This window comes from Haemaphysalis longicornis, unplaced genomic scaffold (genome assembly GCF_048455015.1).
Source record: "Haemaphysalis longicornis isolate Haplotype H1 unplaced genomic scaffold, Haemaphysalis longicornis Haplotype H1 scaffold_10, whole genome shotgun sequence".
NCBI lineage: Eukaryota > Metazoa > Arthropoda > Arachnida > Ixodida > Ixodidae > Haemaphysalis > Haemaphysalis longicornis.
The window spans coordinates 81,655,192-81,673,573 of NW_027526204.1; the positions used below are offsets into that span (position 1 = coordinate 81,655,192).

Here is an 18,382-nt window from a genome sequence, read left to right on the forward strand (position 1 = left end):
CTGCGAGTGATAACGGCCAATGTTGAGCGCGAGTGCGTGCGAGTGGTGGAGGGCGCGTAGTAAGCGTGAGTGCTAGTGAGTGTGAGTGGTGAGGTCGACTGGTGAGTGTGTGTGTGAGTGAATCCGAGAGGAAAAAAAAATTTTTCTGTGTGAGTGTGAGTCAGTGGCGCCCAGTTTTGCCTAGGTATGTGCACGACATACCTCGGCATGTCTGCGGGCAATGGCTATCCGCAGAGTCCTATGTGCTCTTGGATATTGCTTACGAAGTTAGTTTTCGCCTTCCTTAAGGTGTACAGATAACACCTTCGACATCTGTACAGAAGCTCTGGATTCAAATTCCACCTGCGCTAGATTTAAATCTTTTTCTTTTTTACAATGACGAAGTTTGTCTTCATCAATCATTAATTTTCTATATCTCTAAGGTGTAGCGGTAAGGATAAGGACGCATTTGGCCCGGGGCGCCAAGAACACTGCTCTGCATTCCGGGAAATGCCCTTTTCAAGCAATCACCCAATTTGTTACACTTATAAGCAGTATTTTTGAGAGACTGGAGTGGCTTGTCACCATTTAGAAAACGTTTGACGCAGCGTGCAGAAAAATGCTGCTTATAATATGGAAAATAACGAGGTTGCTCATGGCCATTCAAGTAAGATTACAAGACGTATATGCCTATCCGCCGTGGTGGCTCTGTGGTTAAGGAGTTCGGTTCAAGTCCCGGCCGCGGCGGCGACCGCTTTTCTGATGAAAGAGAAAAGCAAAAACGGCCGTCTGTCCCAGATTTTGCGCACGTTAAAGATCTTCAGGTGGTCAAAATTAACCCGGAGTCCTCCACTACGGCACGCCTCATCGCCTGCGTTGCGTCGGCTGGTGAAACCTTACAATCAGAATCAAAAGTCATCAGGCCACCTCGATACATTTAACATGTGGCGAAATCGCGTCAAAAGAAAATAATTTTCTGTTATGTCTCCACCACAAAAACGCGTCCTTGGGCTAGCAGCAAAACGCCTTAGCCTGTGAGCCATTGGGGCGTATTCATGTCCCATTCAGGGTCTTCAATATTGTGCTTATACTAGTACATAAAACACCGTAGCTAAAGGTCGATTTCGGCCGGCGAGCATGTTCTGAAGAGACCCAGGGGAAATTTTATGGATCGCGGGGGAATATTGGCATCACGTTTTTGAGTTTTAGGTTCAGATTTCCGGGGTTTCACATACCGAACCTCTACACAAGGGCTATGGGGCGCACCGTATGAAAGGCTCGGGGATAATTTTGACCACCTGCCGATCTTTAACGTGGGCCGAAATCTTGAAACGCGAGCTTATGTGCGTTTCGCCATTCCCTCAAAAGCGGCAGCAGCGGCCAGAATGGAACTGGCGACCTCTGGCTGAGCAGCAGAACGCATTTGCCAATGAGTCCCCGCGGCGGGTGCTTTTGAGGTTTCAGCAGCGAATAATAACGTCGTGATGTACGGCAAAATGTGTCCACGGACAGTTATTAGAATGAAAAAGAGCTTGAGCGACTATTACAAGCTTTCCTTAGACCTCTTGTATATTCGTGTTTACGTTCATTCGCTAAATAAACCTCATTTACAGTGAAACGATACCAGAGAGCAACGTACCGCGAGGTTCACCCGCTGTGGCCTTTTCTTCTTCCGTCTGCTCTTGGCGCGATGTGGAGCTGGTGTTCTGTGGTTCTAGAGAATTGCCGCCGCTGGCAGTACTAATCCGAGAAGCGTTCTTCAGAAAGTGTCCCTTAGAATTAATGGAATGCCATTGGGGCGACCCCTTAAATCTACAATGCCTTGTGGATTCTGGCCAAAATATTGCACGGCTCCGTCCCACCTCGCACTATTTTCCACTACAGACCTGTGCACGCATAAACCGGCAGCCGGTCTGCGAACCTGCTTAGAAGTGATAGACGCGGCAGAAAATGTTCCACTGAAACACGTGATATCGGCTCACGCCGGCGTTCCCAGCGGGCAGGTTTCTGTTCATATGGGAGGGATTTGCCGATGCTCCACGAGCAGGAGGTGGTAACTGTGGCGGAAGCACCTTTATTTGCACCCATTCAAGCTTCTGTTCGGGCTCTCGCTTCCTCAATTCTAGCTCTGCTTCGTCCAAACGAACGACATGCGTCAATCCCATAAAGACCCGGAAACCTGTGAAATCTCTTTTGCACGTACCAACATGTCACTGTCTGTTTCCCTTCCCCTTCGTAGGCACCTTACTGTCTGTGAACACACCAACCCAGACGGGAACCACTCGATTAAGGAGTACAGCCGACAAAGCCGACTGAGCCGTTTAGGCGCTTAAATCTCCAACCAGCACAATCAGCATTTCATCGGTAGCGGCATGAAACCTAGCTGTGCGTACATGCCCCTTCCTTCCACCCTAAAACCATGCACGCATAAACAGGCAAGTGGGGATGGCCCATACTTAGGCATTAATGACACCGGCGAAAATGTTGCTCGCAAGACCTTTGAACCCCGAAGAAGAGTTATGGGCTCACGACGCCGCTCCAACTGCGTGAGTTGCTCTTCAACCAAAATGATTCGCAGCTACTGGGCGAGTTATAATTTGAGCGGAAATGGCAGCGGCTACATGCTTATCGGCGGTGGCGGGTTTTGGTCGTTTTAGCCCTTTGCCAGCCGTTAGCTGGGTTTCTCATGGGGCGGGTAGGTCAGCCTGCAAAGGACAAAGGCTCAAAAACTACCACTGGCACTCATATTCTCCAGAGGTTACGAATCTCACCTTTGGAATCCCCAGAAGAAAAATCCACACTCCCTCACGACATCCATTCTAATTTAATTATCAAGCCTATACCCAGAAACATGCACCCACAATTCAACATCAAAAGGCGTTCGCAACGCGCACAAGCATTACACAAAAAATACAGCGACAAAGATGACGTCCATTACGTCGACGCAGCCGAATATCCGTGGCATGGCGTCTTCTCAATCGTCTCCCATTGCCCTTCCAATCAGGTACAGCGCAACTTCCTGACCATCCGCACCACCAACCCAGCCACAGCAGAAGAAGCGGCGGTAGCATTAGCGCTAACTCAAAAAGCAGACCCCCTCCACAATCATCACCGATTCTAAAACGGCAGTTCAAAATTTCGCCTCCGGCTTTATTTCGCCTCAGGCACTCAAAATTCTCTAACAAGCACCCCCGGTGTACCTCGTAGAAATCATCTGGGCTCCGGAGCATGCGGGCCTGGAGGGGAATGAAGTTGCCCACAGTATGGCTCGAGAACTCACCATACGAGCCAGGCCCAGCTCGTTCCCCTACCATGGCGCCAGATCCGCTAGAGACCGGATGATCACCTACAACAAAATTGCCACCCATTACCACCCCTCCCACCGTGTATATTTCCCGGCACACACACAATTCACCATCCAGCAGGAACCCGCGTCTTTTACAGACGAACACATTTCCCAATCCCGCTAAATTACACTTAATTCAGCCAGCCCTGTACCTTTCCCCTTACTGTACTGCCTGCCAGTCCCTCGGCACACTTCAGCACCGTATGTGGGGATGCCCGAGAGATCCCTATCCAAAAATAACCACATGTGAGCAGTGGGAGGAGGCGTTGCGCTGCCCAGACCAGGAGGCTCAAGCTTCAATGGTCGTCCGGGCAGCCGCGGTCACCGCCAAAATGGCGGCCACCATCGTCAAAAGGGTTGAGAGTTGGGCGAGTTGGTAATGGCGCATCTCGAAAAACAAACTGCGCGCAAATTAACGGGGACAAGAAGAAGACGGGAAGGCGGCACTGCGTTTGTGCCATTTTCATTTGTTCCTGTCCCCGTTAATTTGCGCGCAGTTTGTTTTTCGAGATGCACCATCGTCAGCTGACTGTGCTCCTAAATAAATGTGTTTCTTCTTCTTCTCATGGGGCGGCGTCTATGTCCGCGCAACCGAGTGAGCTAAAGCAGGAGCGACGAAAGAAAGAAAACGGAGACGAGCATCTGGCGAAGGGTGACGTGGAGGGTAGCAAGAGTGGCTATGGCATCATCTCTCTGACTGCCTCGACGTCACACTTCATGCGTCGCCACCAAGGAGCGCCGTACCCCTGATACTTTCCCCCAGTTAATCAAAACCACGTGGCATTTGCGCGGGAGGTTCATACACGATTTTGAACACCATGCTCACTGCTCTCACAAGCCTGGCTAATCCGAACCACGTGACATCTGTGCGGGAGTTTCAAACACGATTTGCAACAACACGCTGGCCGGCAGCGGCGGCGCGCTGCGCGACAACAGCTGAGTAGCGCGCGCAGGCGTGCGTTCGCTGATCACGGGATAACTCCCAGAGGCGCAGGAGATATACGCCGTGACCGAAAAGACTACTGGTCGCACTGCGCAAGAACTTCGCATTAGGGAGTACAGTGCATCAGCGCATTTTTTTACGCCCCTGCGTGCTTCTATTTATTTTTCGGAATCCTCTGATAACGGCAGTACCGCCGTTAGCAGCCGACTGCGCAACTTATCAAAGACGCACCCGTGGTGGCGAGGGGAAAAAATTAGTGCCCTTCCACTCTGTGAAGAAGGATGACCTGCGAAGCTGGATGCAGTCTACGGTGTGCACAAAACAAAACAAATTTGTTTGTAATTTACGGTTGAGCATATACTTTCTTGCCAATTATCTGAAATAAACATGCAATAACCCAAGCTCTATTGCAGCGGACAAACATGGAGCTGTCCGTTTCACTCCCGCGTCGTTAGCGTAACACACCAAGACAAAGTGCTCGACTTGTGAGAATACAGGAGCGGTCACATTGGCCCGTTTCACGTCTGCGTTCAAATTTTCCGCCAGCAAAAGATACATCTCATCAGAAGGGGCATAAAACCAATAGCTGCTTGTGGTCAGGCAAAACTAACTGGTCAGGCAAAACAAAGTCACAAGCACGACCTTAATCTAGGGTACACTACTTCCTAGTGGCAGAGCCTACGTGGCAGAGCCTACTCGTGGTAGAGCCTACGTACCGTACCGCGGGGCAGTAAGGTTCGTACGAAGTTAGTTAATACGGCCGTTATTACTCTTTTACGACCTTTTTGAATAAGGGTGTAGCAGACGACGGTTGCATTGGCGGAACAGTTCTGCACGTGTGACCCATTCGTGCTTCTTTCGCTGCTTTCTACCGTGATAAGGTACTGACCACAACCGGCTTGGCACTGACCCGCCCGCCGTTCGCCGCTTCTGCGATATCGTTAGGTGAAGGAAAATTCGACTTCCGTAGGCATATACTAACTACAGGTAAAGGATTTTTATTAGGCTTAGGCGCTACCGTGCTCGTGTTGTTCTCGCAAGCGCCGTCATGAACAGGACTAGCATGAAACAACATGAAACAACTAGCATGAAACAACACCCGCGCTTGTACTGTAAACCATGTGCGGAAACCCGACTTGGCGTCCGTTTAGAGAAATGATGTAGAACATGGCTGCGGTTAGAGTAGAGGCGGCACGGCGAAGCTACTGCTTTGCGCATCCATTTCTTTCCAGACGAGCAACATTTGCTCATTGCAGCCACTGTAATCAGGCGCAACCAGCAATTCTGCATCGGAATGAGCCGAAACAGATGGCGCAGAAAAACCGGAAGACAAGTACACATAATAGCCGTCAAGCCTCAAGTTAAGCCAAGTTCTATAACTCCACGGTGGTTGAACGATGGCACCGCCAGTGGCTCCTCCAGATTTTAGTAAGAAACTGTATGGCTGTAGCAACTAGATTACGGAACGGTGGGGTGGTAGACGGGCTTGTAGAAGCAATTGTATCTGTTTTCTTCGCCGGCAGTGTGCGTCGTGTGTTTGCTTCTGTGAAAATAAAAGCATCGCGTGAGTAAGATTGTCGGTGATTATTTTCTTGAAAATTACGCAGAAAGTGTAGAGCCATACCCCAGTTCCGACTACTTTGCTTGCTTCGCCACGCGCGCTAAAACTTCGCGGTGCTGGCAATGAACGTCTGTGCTAAATAACCACGCCCAAGGCGAGATAATCATTTCCACGGTTGAGCGCCCAGCATATTTAAAAAAATAGGCGTTGGCCACTGTCGCGGTAACGTATGTTTATGTCAAACCCGTCCCCCCAAAACACGGAAGCGTCCCCAATATCAATGGGATGTATAGCTGCCACAACGCCGTCCGCTAATCTTGGCGAACACGCCGGTGGCTATCAGCTGTCTGCGCTGCATGTATCGATGGCCACGCGTCCGCGTATTGTTAACCCGTTGATGCCCAAAGCGTTAATTTTGTTGCTGAACAACGTGTAAACATCTGCATGATTTAAATGCACTGCAGAAATCACAGAGATGAAGCCAGAAAAATTAGGTTTGCTGGGACGAACGCAATGGGTTATTACACCTGGGTGGCAAAGGACACTTGCTGCTCCATATATGAGTTCATTGTCAATAATACATTGATCAGGCCGGTTTATGGTTCACTGAAGACCGCAAAGGTAAAGTTGGTCTCGCTATGATCTGTAATAACAAGGAAATTGCATAATTTCGCTTACCGGTATCGACGCCATCGAACCACAGGACTCGATGCCTGTAAACACACCTTAACCAGTCTGGTTTGAAAGAAGGAAGTCTTTCTTGGGACACTTGAACGGAAACAATTTGGTCTGTCTCTATGTCTGTCTGTCTGTCTGTGTGTCTGTGACTCGATTTTGCCATGCGGCCAAAGGGAAACAGAAACCGCGCTTTAGTGTTATATACCCTCAGCCAAAACTAAACGTCTAAGTCCGGTGTTATTGTTCATACTTGTGAGCATTGTTCAACAAGAGCAAGATATTACCAAATATGAGGCAGAAAATAAATGCATGAGTGATATTTGCAGTGTTGCTTTATTAAAAAATTCACCGATGCTTGGTTTTTGCGGCAGCAAATAAGATACTACATCAACTGCAGAAAACCGTCACCTGCTGTTTCCCGCGCTACCTGGCGGAATTTAAAAAACTTAAACGTCAAAAGTAACAAAAGGTTCCACTATAGGCTCCACCTTCCGTTTGGGACGCTCGTGGAATAGGGCAATGTGGTTCTATCAACGTTGTTGTATGGTACCCCGATTCACGCGTGACTCCGCCGTATACGGCAGAGCTGTCATCAAGGCGTCCGTCTTGGAGCAGTGTGAAGCGGTAATTTTAAATTGACTTTAAACCTCTAGCCTGTTATCTTGAAAGGAAAGAGACGGGAGAAGAACAGCATGAGAAGTGAGCGAGAAAAAGAAGTGAGGCATTTACTTGGCAAGCGCGCCAGTCGACGATCGTCTTTCGTCGACACTTGCAACGAAAGGAGCCGATACGCGTGAATTTTTATCGGGCAAAACTACGTGCGGCTCTGTCTTCTACACTTTTCGAAGGTCCGGCTACCTTCGACTGTGAACATATGAGGCAAAATTTCCAAAACCCCACAAACCGAGAATAAAAAAATTCGTTCCAATCCACGCGGCGAAGTTGGTAGGACTGCGAAGCTTAATGACATCCACGACGAATCCATGCGCCGTCACCTGAATACACATAAATGGCACTGCAATGTGTCAACACAGGGACTACCAAAACGCAGCACCTACGGAAGAAAGAAAATGGAAAGCAGCTTCTTCGAATGGTGACGAGGAGGGCGGCGTGCGCGGCTGTGGCTCTCTCACTGCCCCACCCGCGCTCTTGTTTCGTCAGTCGCCGCCAAGCCCCTGACACTTTCGCAGGCGCTGTTGAGTCTGCATCTAATGCAAACCACGTGATCACCGTTATCATACATTAGGCGGTGTGCACTTCACACGAGGGCTATAAAAGCGTGCAGGTGGTAGACCCGCCGCTGTGTGCTCGATCGTTGAGTACGCCGTCTCCACGTCTCCTCGTGTGGGCGTAGCTTATCGCTAAGACGACAGGCTCTGGCTCCACTTCCCTACGCAGGTCCGGGTTCGATTTGTGGTTGTGCCAGCACTGTGTTTTATTTACCCTAAGACTTTTATGCTGACGCAGACACGAATATTTCCTTGGCTGATTCGAGGTCTACTGTTTCGCAGTAAAAAATGTTTTTTGGGAAAGTTGTTGCTCCCTAGCAATGCTGGGTACCAAAGCATTAACGGTTTGGACCTCCGTACATACGAGTTTCAAACTTGCATGCAGCGTAGTTTTCGTGAATGTTGCTTGGCATTGTATCGGCATTCGCACACAACAAAAAAGCGTAAGCCCAGATTTGCGCTGCCAGAACCCAATCAAGCGTGACTTTGTTCGCGCTTTTCTAGATTTGTAAGGAGATGGTGACCAATACTTACGCACTTATGAACATTTACCGCTCAGAAACGTCAATAAAACAACAATTCTTTAAGGCTCTTTATTTGAAGTGAACGCAGAAAAAATCAGTGGGACACTTCCATTTACATTTTTGTTCTGTTACAATGAAAACCTAGCCCGCGTGCCAGCAATAGCAGAACGATTGGTACTTTGGTAAAGAGCAGACCGTAAATTTACGCACTCGGCGCTACGCCAAAGCAACGATAACACAGTACCTTTGTCACGGCAGAATTAAAGTGTTACACAACTTCCACATAGTGGTGAAATAAAACAATTATTCCTAATTGCTGGCAACCATGTTACGAAAGTATAAAGGACATATCGGCTACACTTGCTAAGAACTACTTAATAGCGCAAGGCCTTCAGTAGTGTAAAAACCCAATGACGTACTTCTGAAAGTAAGATCAATTTAGAAATTCAATATAGCAATTCAACAGTGTCATGTACATGCAATGTACTGACCACAGCTCTCTAATGCTTCCCAGTTGTCAATGCGGCGATAAAAGTATGTACATGATGTTGAAACAAAAAAGACTTTTCAGAATGTTCGGCGAAAATTATCTACAAGCAGTTCTTGCGGTGATGGCGGGGCTTGACCAGACCAATAAACGTGGCCATTGAACAACCAATGCATGGCCTGTCTGCCAGCAGGGCTCCAGCAAGATGTTGAGCTTCTTCACTTGTTTCCCGGTACCAGACTGGTGGCCGCAACCAAGTCAGTGTCCGCACAAAGTTATCGCCACTGACGTAGTGCAAGTGAAGTGTCTCTAACACTGGAAGTCGAGCAGTCATGTGGTTAAAAAACAACCGCACTTCATCGATCTCGGATGGCGCCCTCACATCGAGGCTGAGGTGATTTAGGTGGTTGAGGGCGTCAAGGTTTTGCTGGTAGAACTCAAGTCCCAGGAACAGTGAGTGGTCTTTCAGAACGAGGGACTGCAAATTGTCGTTGCATCTCAGCAGATGGCCAATGCTACGTGACTCGCCTATTGTGTGCCTAGGCATGAAGAAAAGACGGATCTCAGTAGGGCGAAGATTGGCGATGAAGTCGAGGGAATGCACTTTCAGAACCCTGCAAAGGGTAAAGCGTCTGAGCGCACTGCCCTGTTGAAGAATAGCGGCATCATATTCAAGCACTATGAAAGGCTGGCTACAGGAGGCGCACTGTGAGCTAACATTGTCAGAGTTCATTCTGACGTCTAGTTCCTCGAGCTTTGATGACACCTTTGCCAAGTTTATGAAAGAATTCGATTGGTTAATGCCGCACGGCGCGAGTGACAGCGCTCGAAGCCTCATGGGGACCATAGCAACGATGTTGCAGAGGTCCACGCTACCGCTGAAGTGAAACGAGTTCAGGTTAAGCTCTGTGAGAAAGTGGAAGGAACAAATGAATGTTATAAGTGGTATCCAGAAGTTGGGGCCCGCGCAGGTAGGGGTGTCAGACTCAGCAAATGGCAATAAGGCGAGCGTGAGCGCTTCGATATGCGACCAACTCATATCGATCGCCATTTGCGACAACGTATGCTGAACGCTGACTTCGTTGCTCAGTGCCACGACTACTTGCTTGAAACGAGGAGGCATGGTGTGAGTGTACGATGAACTAGCGCCGGCTGTGCACGCTCTAAGGAATACCCTGTTGCCGCACACGATTGTGCCGGACAAGCACTTCGACCGCACCTGCATCAACCGGACGAACGAAGTAAAAAACCGCTGCTGGCCCCTTACATCATCCAGCTCGGTCGAGTAAACCAAGGTAGGGTCCGAGGATATGTTGGACGTTGCAGCACCGACACAAAGGGCTGTGGCTTCAGTGAAGTCACCGTAAAGGGCGTGGAAGTGCACCTTCTGAAGCACAATGCACCGATTCAACAGGAAGCTCAGGAGTGCGTGGTTGTCCGCGCCCTGACAGGCCACTGCCACGTACATGCTGCGCAACTGCGGTATCACCATCTCGTTGTACCCTTCCATGACGCGGCACATGTCGTGGCTGATGTGCTCCCCGAAGAAAGACCAGTCTATGCGCTGAAGATGAGGCAGCCGTTCCATCAGGACTATCAGCAAGCCAGTGTAGGGCAGCGGGCAGTTGACGCAGCGGAGGTCCGTGAGTGCGTTGCAGGTTCCGACCCAGGAGAGGATGACGTCTGGTGCGGCCACTATGCAGTTGGACACGTCCAAAACCTTCACCTTGTGCATCGCGCGTGTCGTGAAGAACCGATGTAACGTCATTTCGTCGGAACTTGGAGCGCACAGTACGTTCGCCGCAAGGTGCTCGTCTCTGACGATGTTAGTAAAGCAGGACGCAGTGGCTTCGATGGCAAGCAGCGTATCGGTGTCCGCGTAGGAAAGGATTCGGAGCCAGGCATTGTACGGAAGACGGGAGTAGTCGTAGTTGTAAAGCACTACAGCCATTTTTAGTGGACTGTTTCCATGCAGAGTCTGAAAAGTTCACGGTCCGCTTCGTCTGACGCTTTCATGCGCATGTGCAGACACAGAGGCTAGATGCGCACAATCAAGAGACAAGCGCAGAGAACATTGAGCTATCAGTTCTAGCTTTTTATTAACTGCGCTTTGGGGCACTCCGTTATCGCTTGCTTCGAAAGCACTGCATGGCGTAAATGGGAATACAAAGGAAAAGAGAAAGGAACGAGCAGCCTCCGATACATGTGGCGTCATACATGTGGCTTCCACGCTCGAATTTGCCGTGTATGTGCTGATCTTCAGCAATGGCTTAAAATACAGCGTGCTATTATCTCGGCTTTCTCCTTCGCAATTGTTTTTTTCAAATTCAGAGGCCATGCGCCGCCGAGCAAGAAGCATGTGGACGCCTTACCCGTTCGCACTAAACCAGAACCATTTTGTTGATGGCGCGAGCTAGTCAGTGTGGTTTGTTGTTATCCATGAGTGTTGTGCATGCGTATAGGCACCCCGCTCTAGAAAGAGGCCGCTGTTTGCTGAGCACTTTTCCTGATAATGTTTTCTGTAGCTCACACTAGGCATCGACAAAGGAGTGGTTATTTCTAAATCTGGTGTCTCCCACTGCCTGCCGAGTGCCGTGCCAACAGTCTACGGGAATGACACTGAGACAAGGCGTAAAGCTTTATTTATGCCTTTAGATGAATGCTCTGATTCCTTCATTCCATTTTCAGTGGTTGGAAACAACACGAACGACTGGCGGCTTGTCGCTTTCACAGCCTAAAATGTTCGTCTTGGCTCTTGGTATGAAATTACAAAAAGCCTTCTCTTTATTGCCACGCTTGACTTGGCGTGTGGTATCAAACCTGTTGATACCTCGGTCAGGGCGAAGGCGCTAACGCAAATTTCATCTTATGAAGAAAGGCCGTGATGAGCATGGGATCTTCGAGCCGCTGCGGCTTTTACGACAAGCACAGCCCAACGTGCCTATACTGCGATACTGATGACGCGCATTTCAAAGCGGTGTGTGATGATAAGAGCAAGGCTACGCGTGTTTGTTTTTTCCTTTAAAATACGTGGGCCGTGGTGTTCCATACTCTGGAGAAAAACTGCCATTTCTATGTTAAGAAATTCCCTATTTTAGAACTTTTTCCTACACGTTTCTCAAGAATTCCCTGCAAATATACCTGCGATCTTTTTTAGCAGCTGACAGATTTACGCAAATTCTGTTCGGTTATGGGCGTTAGCCAGTGCCAGTTATGTATATTTACGTAGCCTTCTATTCACGTAGCCTTCTAATGTCTATTTACGTAGCCTTTCGGGCTCAGACACCGTTCCGAGAGTCAGAGTTTCAGCGGGAAATAAATTCTACATGGTTCGCTCCGCGGAATTTGGCTATACGTTTCTCGCATTATACAAAATACTATGCTTCCATTGGATTTAAAAGATTTAAGTTGAAACTGTCCGTACGAAAAACAACGAGACATTGTTGGGTCACGAGGTAATTTTAGTTCAGCGCCGGGACTGCTGGCGCCAGCTGTCATTGTCAGCACGCAGTCTAAGGATCAACTGAAATACTTTTGTGTATATTTCCCAGGAGTACATGCGAACAGGATTCAGCTGTTCAGCCCCCGCCACTTCACGCTTTATTAGCTCTTCCTCATAGAGTATCGTTTTTATGCATTTCACTCCTCTTTCATTAACCGGATCGGAAGCGGTGTTGGATACTCTTGGCTCTCCGGTACAACATTTTTAATCATCACCAGCCTATCTACGCCCACTGCAGGGCAAAGGCCTCTCCCATTATTCTCCAATTACCTCGGTCCTGTGCCAACTGTGACCAATTTATCCCCGCAAACTTCTTGATCTCATCTGCCCATCTAACTTTCTGCCGCCCCCTGCAACGCTTGCCTTCTCTAGGGATCCACTCTGTTACCCTTAATGACCAGCGGTTATCTTGCCTTCGCATTACATGCCCTGCCCACGTCCATTTCTTCTTCTTAATTTCTACTAATATGTCTTTAACCCCAGTTTGCTCCCTGACCCAGTCCGCTCTCTTCTTGTCCCTTAATGTTACACCTATCATTTTCTGCTCCATTGCCCGCTGAGTCGTTCTCAATTTAAGTTGAACCCTCTTAGTGAGCCTCCAAGTTTCTGCCCCGTAGGTGAGTACCGGTAAGATGCAGCTGTCATACACTTTCTTCTTCAGCGACAATGGTAGGCTGCTATTCATTATCTGAGAATGTCTGCCATATGCACCCCACCCCATTCTTATCCCCATTCTGATTTTTAATATTCCAAAGCAAATCCGACGAAGTGTTAACAGAATAAAAAAAACGAAGCAATAAATGATGCGAGGTCTGGTTTGCGGACATTATTTTTCTTTTTTACTGCAGGACTCCTAAAATTCCTTGCAGCTTGTACAGATTCCCTCTTTCAATTTTCGCCAAAATAGCGGTAGAAAATTCCCCGAAAGGGAAATATTCCCCGCAGGGAGCATCGCTGTGACCGGGAAACATTGAAAAACAACCAATATACGTGTACAAAATGTTACCCTTTGGCATAAATCCTTTTCCGATTTTCTCCTTAACAGTGTTGAAGGCAGCAGCAAAAAATACCGTATATAAAACTTAAGACGGCCGTAGTATGGGGCTGCTAGCGTGATCAGTGTGAAAAAAATGATCTGCACCCTGGTCGATCGTTTGAATACCGTGGGACAAATGAAATGTTTGTACCCACCAATCAGCCTCGTTGATGCGCTGATTTGAAGGAGCAAAGGGTGTCTGAAGGTCACCCGCGGGTGTCCCTGGGCCCTGATGTCCCCCTTAAAGCGCATGTGGGGTTGAAAAACCATGAACGTCGGACCTTAGAATTCTTTAGGTGCAGAATACATCAACTGAGGCCGTCGCTTCCTGTGAAATATGTAAGCCCAGCACAGCAAGTGACGCCCGTCTCAAGGACCCAGACCCGCCCGATGTTTCCCTTTGTCCTTCATCCAATATTGTTCTAGACAAGCTGCCTTTGGACTTTGACGCAGCCATCAACGAAAACCAAACAGACGAAGAATTTAAGTAGAGAAGCGTTGCTCCACTTTTTCAAGGATGACATGGCCTTGCGACTACATCCCGGTCTGTCCAACCGACGTGGACGTAATTTAAGGGGGAATCGTGCGAACCAGCCGTCCAAACCGTTATCCCAGTCGCCAACTGCACGCCTGTTTTTGTGCATCCTGCCACGATGGCGGCAATTTGTCGCACTTCCGGAGCTTGTGACCACCCCAAGTAAAACGTGTCAGCAACCATGTGCGACGTGACGATATGGCTACACCGTTTATGTTGCTGCTTGACGACTCAGAGCCCGAGGCTGCCACTCTTTTGCCTCGCTGGCATTCGTCACGGCGAGAGGGTGATGCGTCAGGTCTGCCATACAAGAAAAACGCCAGAGTGACGATGACTATTAAGGGTAACAGAGTGGATCTCTAGAGAAGGCAAGCGTTGCAGGGGAAGGCAGAAAGTTACATGGGCAGATGAGATCAAGAATTTTGCGGGGATAAATTGGTCACAGTTGGCAGAGGACCGAGGTAATTGGAGAATAATGGGAGAGGCCTTTGACCTGCAGTGGGCGTAGATAGGCTGGTGATGATGATGACGACGATGACGCGTGTACGTGCCTATGGCGTACAGGGGGCAACACGCTTGTCTATAACACAGGTTTCATACTTATAGCCTTATCTTGCCTCGGCTGAAAAACAATTGACGAAAACTAGTGTGTCATTCTGAAGTCTTAACCGCATATTTTGACCGCAACGTTTTTTTTTTTTTTTTGTGACAAGTTTGAGCCCGCAGTTTTGAGAGGTAACTAGTCGAAGTTGAAATCAGTGTTATAGACAAGGGTGTTGCGCACTGTACACCATGCCCGCTGGCGTCCATGTCGACAAAGCGGTTATTTGGGGGTGTCTGTTTGTGCAGCCGGTGGCGGAGTTCCCGGAATCCTGCTCTGACCGCCGGTACAGTGGGCATTTGAAAAGACCGCCGGAGGTTTCGCCACCGCCTCACACGATGCATAGAGCCTGCCTTGCCGTCCCAAGAGACTTTCACTCAAGATCGCAGGTAGTGTCGGTAATACTAATAAAAATGCACACTAAACACCCTGAGGGAAGCTTTCATTACGCGAGCTGAAATGCTATGCACACAATTCGGTGGCAGTTTAATAGCAGCGAAACTCATGCGAGCGGCGCACTGCCGGTGTACTATTAGGACAAAGTCAGCTCGATATAGTGCGAGCCTAGGTTATATACTCCGAGCCTAGGTGTACTCAAAGTGATAATATAATTTTTATTTACGGGCCATTTAACTGGCATAGATGACCACTTGTTCAGGAATGATGTAGAACATGTCCGGTGTGCCGCGGACAACAAAGAACAGGTGTCCGTTCTACGCAGTTCTGCGAAGAAATGAAAGAACATCCAACGTTACTTCAAAAAGAGGCTATTGCTATTTAAAGAGCAGGTGTGCACTAACCTTATGGCATCGCAACCGAATGTGGGCAATATCTGGTAGAAGAAGCAATACTACAGTGGCTAGAATAGGAAAGTGTGATGACCGGGCCCTACCCCGCGTGACGCTGTAGGAGGAAAATCCAGGTGGCGCTGTCGCACGATTACACGTTCGCTGCGACCGCGGCGGAATATGGAGTACGAATATATTTTCTTTCATAGCTATTCTACGTGGTCGCGTAAACTGAGATTCAATGAATGTCGTATTTTAAAGTACTACAATCGAAGTTTGCAACTGACTGGGCGCACTTTGACAGCCGAATATAGCCGGCTGGCTCGGACTCTTATGAAGTGAATCAGAGAATTGTGGACTGGTAACTGGTAAACACGCATTTTATTTTCGATGTGCTCGTTACAAACAGACAAAAAACTACTCACTTTTGGTGAATTTCTCATGATTCGTTCATAATTGCAAATGCTCGAAGCCATCAACTTTCTTTGCTCAATGGGCCTTGCCTTTTGCTGCTATTTCTGTGTGTGTGTGTGTGTGCCTTTTGCTGCTATTTCTGTGTGTGTGTGTGTGTGTGTGTGTGTGTGTGTGTGTGTGTGTGTGTGTGTGTGTGTGTGTGTGTGTGTGTGTGTGTGTGTGTGTGTGTGTGTGTGTGTGTGTGTGTGTGTGTGTGTGTGTGTGTGTGTGTGTGTGTGTGTGTGTGTGTGTGTGTGTGTGTGTGTGTGTGTGTGTGTGTGTGTGTGTGTGTGTGTGTGTGTGTGTGTGTGTGTGTGTGTGTGTGTGTGTGTGTGTGTGTGTGTGTGTGTGTGTGTGTGTGTGTGTGTGTGTGTGTGTGTGTGTGTGTGTGTGTGTGTGTGTGTGTGTGTGTGTGTGTGTGTGTGTGTGTGTGTGTGTGTGTGTGTGTGTGTGTGTGTGTGTGTGTGTGTGTGTGTGTGTGTGTGTGTGTGTGTGTGTGTGTGTGTGTGTGTGTGTGTGTGTGTGTGTGTGTGTGTGTGTGTGTGTGTGTGTGTGTGTGTGTGTGTGTGTGTGTGTGTGTGTGTGTGTGTGTGTGTGTGTGTGTGTGTGTGTGTGTGTGTGTGTGTGTGTGTGTGTGTGTGTGTGTGTGTGTGTGTGTGTGTGTGTGTGTGTGTGTGTGTGTGTGTGTGTGTGTGTGTGTGTGTGTGTGTGTGTGTGTGTGTGTGTGTGTGTGTGTGTGTGTGTGTGTGTGTGTGTGTGTGTGTGTGTGTGTGTGTGTGTGTGTGTGTGTGTGTGTGTGTGTGTGTGTGTGTGTGTGTGTGTGTGTGTGTGTGTGTGTGTGTGTGTGTGTGTGTGTGTGTGTGTGTGTGTGTGTGTGTGTGTGTGTGTGTGTGTGTGTGTGTGTGTGTGTGTGTGTGTGTGTGTGTGTGTGTGTGTGTGTGTGTGTGTGTGTGTGTGTGTGTGTGTGTGTGTGTGTGTGTGTGTGTGTGTGTGTGTGTGTGTGTGTGTGTGTGTGTGTGTGTGTGTGTGTGTGTGTGTGTGTGTGTGTGTGTGTGTGTGTGTGTGTGTGTGTGTGTGTGTGTGTGTGTGTGTGTGTGTGTGTGTGTGTGTGTGTGTGTGTGTGTGTGTGTGTGTGTGTGTGTGTGTGTGTGTGTGTGTGTGTGTGTGTGTGTGTGTGTGTGTGTGTGTGTGTGTGTGTGTGTGTGTGTGTGTGTGTGTGTGTGTGTGTGTGTGTGTGTGTGTGTGTGTGTGTGTGTGTGTGTGTGTGTGTGTGTGTGTGTGTGTGTGTGTGTGTGTGTGTGTGTGTGTGTGTGTGTGTGTGTGTGTGTGTGTGTGTGTGTGTGTGTGTGTGTGTGTGTGTGTGTGTGTGTGTGTGTGTGTGTGTGTGTGTGTGTGTGTGTGTGTGTGTGTGTGTGTGTGTGTGTGTGTGTGTGTGTGTGTGTGTGTGTGTGTGTGTGTGTGTGTGTGTGTGTGTGTGTGTGTGTGTGTGTGTGTGTGTGTGTGTGTGTGTGTGTGTGTGTGTGTGTGTGTGTGTGTGTGTGTGTGTGTGTGTGTGTGTGTGTGTGTGTGTGTGTGTGTGTGTGTGTGTGTGTGTGTGTGTGTGTGTGTGTGTGTGTGTGTGTGTGTGTGTGTGTGTGTGTGTGTGTGTGTGTGTGTGTGTGTGTGTGTGTGTGTGTGTGTGTGTGTGTGTGTGTGTGTGTGTGTGTGTGTGTGTGTGTGTGTGTGTGTGTGTGTGTGTGTGTGTGTGTGTGTGTGTGTGTGTGTGTGTGTGTGTGTGTGTGTGTGTGTGTGTGTGTGTGTGTGTGTGTGTGTGTGTGTGTGTGTGTGTGTGTGTGTGTGTGTGTGTGTGTGTGTGTGTGTGTGTGTGTGTGTGTGTGTGTGTGTGTGTGTGTGTGTGTGTGTGTGTGTGTGTGTGTGTGTGTGTGTGTGTGTGTGTGTGTGTGTGTGTGTGTGTGTGTGTGTGTGTGTGTGTGTGTGTGTGTGTGTGTGTGTGTGTGTGTGTGTGTGTGTGTGTGTGTGTGTGTGTGTGTGTGTGTGTGTGTGTGTGTGTGTGTGTGTGTGTGTGTGTGTGTGTGTGTGTGTGTGTGTGTGTGTGTGTGTGTGTGTGTGTGTGTGTGTGTGTGTGTGTGTGAAGAAATTCAAGCATTTTTTCTCGAATTGTCTTCGGAAAAGCAATTTCGAAGTTCGATTCTGCTGTTACGTGAGGCAATCGAGCTTTAAATGCTTTTTCCTTTCACGAAAAGGCATGCCTTCTTCTTTTTCAATGCCTTCGTGTAAAAGTGCAGCTAGAGGACCGAAAAGAATTTGATAGTCATGGACAGGGAGAGTGGCAGGCTTCTTCAGTATGTCAGATGTTTCGTAAATGCTTCCAATGTCTGCAAGGGAACGTGTACGGGCTTTGGCTTTATCCTGCGCAGTGCGACACACGCTGTAAGCCATTGTGAAGGGCAAAGCACTCATGCGTGTGGTTTCCCCCATGTTGCAGGAGGTAGGGTCAAGTTCTTGACAGAAAAGAAGCATGGGGTTCTTCAAACTCTGCACTCACAGGGGAGTCACCATCCTTAGCTTTTTTATTGCTGGGTGGGGCCGCGGGTGCACTTCTCGCTTGACACTTCCTGCTCGGGGAAGTCGGCTGGTACTTCGGAGGACTTCGAAATTGCGTGGGCAGATTTTGCGGGGGCAATTCCGAGGCCTGCCCCTGTAGATTGAGACAACTTTTT

The 18,382-nt window shown here is 48.7% G+C and overlaps 1 protein-coding gene across 1 annotated transcript; it reads right to left on the minus strand.

The window, feature by feature from the left end:
* Nucleotides 1–8,314: 8,314 nt before the first annotated feature.
* Nucleotides 8,315–10,797, minus strand: LOC144158854 (uncharacterized). The gene has a single exon (XM_077690023.1). The coding sequence runs from the start codon at nucleotides 10,696–10,698 to the stop codon at nucleotides 8,851–8,853; it is 1,848 nt and encodes a 615-aa protein (XP_077546149.1). The 5' UTR covers nucleotides 10,699–10,797; the 3' UTR covers nucleotides 8,315–8,850.
* Between the last annotated feature and the right edge of the window lie 7,585 nt (nucleotides 10,798–18,382).

Bases quoted from the DNA above. Each gene is read 5' to 3' on its own strand.
- LOC144158854 (XM_077690023.1), bottom strand. From the start codon at position 10,698: ATGGCTGTAGTGCTTTACAACTACGACTACTCCCGTCTTCCGTACAAT.